This window comes from Dendronephthya gigantea, unplaced genomic scaffold (assembly GCF_004324835.1).
Source record: "Dendronephthya gigantea isolate DGI-Jeju-01 unplaced genomic scaffold, DenGig_1.0 000087F, whole genome shotgun sequence".
Classification (NCBI taxonomy): domain Eukaryota; kingdom Metazoa; phylum Cnidaria; class Anthozoa; order Malacalcyonacea; family Nephtheidae; genus Dendronephthya; species Dendronephthya gigantea.
The window spans coordinates 268,283-275,231 of NW_021163097.1; the positions used below are offsets into that span (position 1 = coordinate 268,283).

A 6,949-nucleotide genomic window follows, 5' to 3' on the forward strand; every position below is an offset into this window, starting at 1 on the left:
CTTCATCTTTTCCTCAAATAACTAAATGGGGTCATTTGACATTCCTGGAACAGTAGATGTGATTTGTTTTTGGGGGGGGCATGAACCAGCACACTTTTATTATATTTTAGTATTACAAAAACAATGATGTCACATCCGGTTTACGCAAGAAATCAAGCTCTACGGATGCGAGTACCATATATCGTCCAAATTGTTCAAAAAACAAGATCAGTGTCAAAAACGGAAGTGTGCTAGTTCACGTTTGCATGTCATGTGACCTGTACTAAAGACATTAACTTAATTAAATCAAGTTAATGTCAAACAGGTCCCATGTCAGCATGTGAGGGGGCGGAGTGAAGGAGATGTTACTTGAAGCCTTGGTTGCGCCGACTGGATTAATTTGAACTTGGCGCTAGTACTTATGCATGTGGTTATGGTGGTGTCATGTTTGCCAAATGATGTCATAGCAGGGTCAAAGGTGGGGGGGGGGGAATCAGATCACGGTTGTGGTTGACGATGGTGAAGTAAAATTAAAATGTGAAAAGTAAAAGCTGAATTGCAAGTTGAGTGGTTGTTTGATGCTTTCTTGCAAAAAAAGAATATGAAATTTTTGGAGTTGCTTGAACTATTTGTCATATGAAAATAAAAAAAATAAAGAGGATGAGACAACAGAGAATGTGAAGAAGTGTGTTGATGTGTGCCGATGGCATTTCAGTGTATGTGAAGATGAATGAAGTGTGTTTGAATGCAAAAATTGATAAAGTATTTTTCACCTTCTTAGTTTTCGACAATGATAATTTCATTGAAGAGTGATAGATTTGTCTTGTGTTTTTGTAGGAAGATTTGTTTTATTTCTTCTATATATTCCTTTTTTGCTCATTGTATTTGTGAAAAGAAGTATCAACATTCCTCTTTGGAAAATGAATTCACATGATCACTCATTGTAATAGTAAAGATTTATTAAAAGAGTGTTGATATGAGGTTATATTTATGTGTACAACAAATAAAAAAATGATATTATTTTTTTACAACTTTTCTCTTAATTAAGTTGGGGTTTTTTAGTTCATTTTGGTGTCTCACATAATTTATACCTTGATTGACATTGTATATTGCTCTAAGTATCTTTTTTTTTCATTGAGGTGATCCTGACGGTCGCAGGAGAGATTAGCAATTGCTGCAAAAGAACATTTATTATTTTCTAATATTGGGTAATTATTTCTATTTTGCAAATAGACTTTTGCTCTTTTTTTATTATTTTTATTTATTATTTCTTTGTTTAGCTTGTCAGATTCCATTTTATCTTTTATCTTCTTTGTGTTCATCATTGGAACCACTTCTACAAATAGACTTTCCATATTGTTCTCACTGTTATTTTCACCTGAATTGAATGCTTTTCAATGGATTGTTTCATCGCCACAATGTTTTTCTTACTTCCCTTGCCACAGAATGCTTGTGAGAGGATATCAGATTGAAATTGAGTCAATTGTGCCATAGTTGAACCGTTTATGTTGGATCCATCTCGATCGCTTGATTTGGGATTGCATTTCAAGCTGGTGAATTTCAGGTAAGTAACCGGGGTATTGTTCACATGATAAAAGTGTGGTTTGAAAGGAGAGGGGGACAAGGAAGGAAGCGAAATTGGTAGGTTTAGAAAGGATAAATCTGTGAATTGTTGCTGATGTTGAATTTTGTGTGTTTGTTCTTGCGGAGGTCGAGTTAATGGTAAGCGAGAATTACTTGCAATTTTTCCATTTTCCTTTGGTACATACCATAAATTCTTTCCACAATTCCAAGCGGTTAATGCTCCGAATTGTTGGTTGTGCAGTAGAATATCTCGTGTTGCGAGCAAAGAGAAACTTTGGAAAGTCCCGGTAATTGATCGGTAATTTTCGTGATGGTTCCGGCGGAGAAGGCCTAGTACATTTCGTAAACTCGGTTTCACTCTCGCGCACGCTTTTCCTTTAAGGTGACTAAATATGGCGGAAACGAGTGGATTAGCATGCCCACACATCCAGTGCAAAAATGCGAAACAGATTTATAAACATCTTAAACGGCACTTTGTTTCCGAACATGGTGAGAAGGAAGACCTTGATTTGGATGCTGCTAAAAGTTGGACTTTACATGTGCAAGAAGAAATTATGATTGAAAAGATCCATCTTGCCTGTAAACAAATAGTAAGTAAAGACATTTTAATGATTTTATTAAATATATCACAGCTTAGTAAGATCATAGACAAGGAATCAAAGGAATTTCTTTTGATTGTCTATGGTAAGATTTACTATATTCGTCTGATTTCCAAGTTTTTTTTAATGACCAACATTTTATTTCATTAAAAATAATTGGTTGTTTCAAAATTAGCAGGTGCATCATTTTTATGCTAACCACATTGTCTGTTATTTCCATTTCTGTTGTTTTGAGGCAATTGGGAGAAACTTTTGAAGTAAAATTTGGATCAACATCTCTGTAAATAAAAGATGTGGATCATTACCATGCTGCAATTAAAGCATCTCATATGCTACTTGTTAGTGGAAAATTAAACAAATATTCTGTTGGTCATGTTGAAATAACTGTAAGTGGTGTGATTCTAACCAAACTATACAAAGCTTGGAAGTCAGTTAGCACTGAAGGAACTGAAGTTCCTGAAATTCAATGTGAAAGAACATATGTTAATGAGAAGTGGTTTGATACACATGGCAACAAAACTACTGGTAATGAAATTTGTACATATGTTGATACAATTAATAAGTGTACAGAAATGCTGGAATGTATGAGTACAACATCTGATAAATTTTCACAAATCTCAGTTCCTATTGATGTGAAGTGTGCTGCAGATCTCTTAGAAGTTATGTCAACAATATGGGGATTTTCATAATTCAAAGGACAGCAAGCTGCTGCTATAGATGCAGTTCTTCAAGGAAAAGATTGTTTTATCAATATGCCCACAGGTGGTGGAAAGTCACTGTTAGATCAGTTGCCAGCAGTCTCACAGTCTGGAGTGACTATTGTTGTGGAGCCAATCAATGCATTAATTATTGACCAAATTAATCAGTGTAAAGTGAGAAATATTCCAGCTGCTGCATTATTTGGTGAAGTAAAGGATACAATCAGACAGCATATACTGTGTGATCTAAATATTGAGGTTGTCCCATTTAAACTAATTTATACCACACCAGAGTATCTTGTTGCTGACAAGGCATTTCACAGTGTTTTAAAAGAGCTGTATTTGAAAGGAAACATACAACGATTTATCAGCCAGAACTGAACATGATGCATCAAAATAGCTGCTAAAGTAGATTTTCACATAAAATATATAAATTAGTAATCACAGTAAGTGGTAATGTAATTACATAGTGAAGGATACAACCTCTTTCTTAAATCAATGCCATCTTTCTGTGAGCCAATTCGTTTCTCAATAACTGTAACTTTTCCAGGAAAAACTTCTTGTATGCATTTCCACAATGTAGGTAGAGTTATGTGCACATCTGGGCAAGAGCCCCTCACATTACTCATAGCATCACAAACACTGATTTCCTTTCCAACATCATACTTAAACAACTTTGGCAATATTTGACGAACATATTCTTAAAAAGAAAATCACAGTTACATTATGAAAATAGATTAAACAAAGGATAAGAAATATTCAATGAGCCTTAATTTTCCATAAGATGTTAGGCTCAATGCAGAGGTTAATACAATACATATTTATTATCCTATCAAGGGGCAATGCACCTTGATGCACAGTACTTTGGCTTTTATACTTTGGCTTTTTCACCCTGTCTAATGCCAGATGATCTTACTCTAATGCCAGACAGTTTTATTAGGGATGGGCGATACCAGCTTTTTCATTCGATACGATATTTTCTCGATATTTGCCTTTTTTTTTCGATATCAATACCGATATCGATATTTTCCAAACTCATGTAACCACAACAACAAAAGACCATTTTTCATGATTAACAATGGAAACAACACTAAACAATATGACTATACCTTAATAGTGCGTTTAATTGTGCCAATTAACATAAATAACTTTAATCATATCTTTAAACATATTCCATAATCTGTTTTCACTTTCAACTAGGCAACTAGCAAGTTTTATTTGGATATAGTAAAATTTTAAAGTTCATATGTTCTTATTTAGAAATAGTAACATATCAACGTTTTTAGACTTAAGCCTATTTCGTCGGATTGAAACAAGTTCTCCTGCTTTCAAGAAGAGTCTTTCCGCTGGGACACACGTAGCAGGAATACAAAGGTACTTCTTTGCAAGATTGGAAAGAATCTTGTAATCTTTCTCATTTTCTTTCCACCATGTCAGTGGATCTTCATCTCTTGGTAGGAGTTTATTTTCAAAATATCTTCTAGGGCCCGTTCACACTTAGCTCGGTTGTAAATCGATTTAGTTAATTCGAGTTCGATTCGATTTCGAATCGATTTAATGGGAGTGTTCACACTTGGCGAGTCGCATCTGGGCTACATTTTGTCTGTGTCAAGGAACATAATGTATAGAAAAGGATATATAGGGGTAGTAGTCAACTGATAGGGCATTCCAGGGATTGTGTTTTCATAAACAAACATGGCGGACAATTCCACGTTGACAGCATTGGCTGCTGTTGTGACAACTAACCATCAAAAAATTGTTAAAAAATGACAAAGGCAGCGGAAGAAAATGCAACAAACAATTATACAATATTTTCAAAATAAGAGAAGATGTATAATTGCTATGCTAAGTGTAGTCAACACAGCAGTTGAAAGAGAATTTTGGATCGAACCAACCAGAGGGCACGGATATTTTTGGGAACACACAATTTCTTCGTGGACAGAAGACAGGCTTTGGGTTGAGAATCTACGCATGAAAAAGAGTACTTTTTATTTTATTTGCGAGCAGCTTTCCCCTGTGTTAAATAAGCAGGATACTCGATTTAGAATGTCAATCCCTATCGAGAAACATGTGGCTATTTGCTTGTGGCATCTGGCAACCGGAGAAGATCTTCGCTCCCTCGGGTGGAGATTTGATGTGGCAAAGAGCAAAGCATGCGAAATCATCAACGAAGTTTGCCAAGCAATCGTAAGCATTCTGCTGCCGCAATTCGTCACATGGCCAACGGGAGATAATCTACGAGCTGTTGTTGATGGATTTGCTTCAGAGTGGAATTTTCCTCAATGTGCTGGAGCAATTGATGGAACCCATATTCCTATAACTGCACCTCCGGAGAACCCGGCATACTATTACAACAGAAAGGGGTTTTACTCAATTGTTTTGCAAGCTGTGGTTGACCATTTATACAGGTATGCATACTGTATATAATTACACCCAAAATTAATTGAAAATTAATTGAAATGAAAAATTAATGTTTTGAGCAATTTCAAGCAAGGAGATGTTGCTTGTTTTAGGTTTACGGATGTATATATCAAATGGCCAGGAAAAGTGCATGATGCTCGAGTGTTGAGTAACTCTAGTCTCTACCACAAAGGTCAGAATGGTGAACTTTTCCCAGATGTAAGTATGACTTTGCAAAGCTAACAATTGTGTTGAGAGATATTTAGCTAGGTTTTTCCAAATCATCACAACTCTAGCAAAGATGATTATAATTCTAAGTGTGCACAACTCACAATTTGTGACTTGAATACAGCTCTTCCCTCTCCCCCTCCTCCCCAAACAATTTACAAAATTTCTGTTACAGGACAAATAGTTTCCCTTGCATTATAGCTGAGTGTTTATTATGTAACCAACCATATTTCTCATACACTTGACATGTTCTTATTTTTAATAGTGGACAGAAAATATTAATGGCTGTGATATACCACTGTTTCTAATTGGTGATCCAGCGTATCCACTGTTATTTTGGTTGCTTAAAAGATATACAAATGCTGAAGTTGTAAACAGGGAACAATCAGCATTTAATTACCGGCTAAGCAGGGCAAGGAATGTTGTAGAAGGAGCATTTGGCAGACTAAAAGGCAGATTCCGTTGCCTGTTAACAAGAAATAATACAACCTTGAAGTATCTACCACCAAAATTGCCTCATGTTGTGTCCTTCACAATCTCTGTGAGAAGAGGGGAGATGGATTTCAAGAAGAATGGCTCCACACAATTGAGTCAGCCCCTGATGACAGCTTTCACTTTGGATCCCAAGTAGACACCAATGCCCATGAAATAAGAGAAGCCTTGACTGAGCATTTCAAAACACATTAACGTTAACTGTGACATTTTATTCTTGTTATTGAATACAAACAGCAAAAGTACAGTATATTTAGAAATACTACTTTGTAGATAACAGTTTTAACATAAAGTACAAGTGTTTTTTCACACAACTCAATATGAACAGTTCAAATAGTTCAAAATGTAAAGTAAGTGTTCCCACCATCAACGATCCTGGATTGATAATTATTATTGTAACCCCTTTCTTGTGCTTCCACTGAGTTAGCATGGTTTCCAGCAATTGCCCCTGCAAGTAACGCCATTGAATCCGTAAAGGCTTTTAATTCCTGGCTTCTCAAATCAGCTTCTACTGTTGCCTGCTCCGTCATATGATGAAGGAAGGCTTTATCTAATTCTTTCTGGTACTCCGTAAATTTTCCGATTGCTCTCTCAACAGCTGTCTCTTTTTTATTTTTTTTGACCCCTTTAAGCTCTGATTTTTCAGATTTCCGTTTGTTTTGCACCTCTACCTCACCAGATCCTGAAAGCAGATATTGTTCTTATTAGTTACCACACATGATAAGATGTTAAGAAGTATTATTTCCATATCTGGGGTAAAATCATTAAAAAAATGTCTTTCATTGGCTGAAACTTAAAAACCGTGAATGAATAATTATGTGTACAATTTTTACCCTTGTCAGTGTAAGAACATTTAGGGCAGTTAAACTCGTCGTCCTCACAGTAAACCTTCACACATCCATTGTCAGTAGTGTGGACTCCGCTTGACTGCAACTCTACAATGTAACCACAATCTGGACAAGGCCTTTC

The 6,949-nt window shown here is 35.8% G+C and overlaps 1 protein-coding gene across 1 annotated transcript; it reads left to right on the plus strand.

The window, feature by feature from the left end:
• The first annotated feature begins 4,906 nt into the window (after nucleotides 1-4,906).
• LOC114533194 (protein ANTAGONIST OF LIKE HETEROCHROMATIN PROTEIN 1-like) lies at nucleotides 4,907-6,175 on the plus strand. Its single transcript, XM_028554696.1, is given in 4 exon segments — nucleotides 4,907-5,268; nucleotides 5,374-5,479; nucleotides 5,754-5,979; nucleotides 5,982-6,175. Coding segments are annotated over 4 exon segments (888 nt in total).
• Nucleotides 6,176-6,949: the final 774 nt, after the last annotated feature.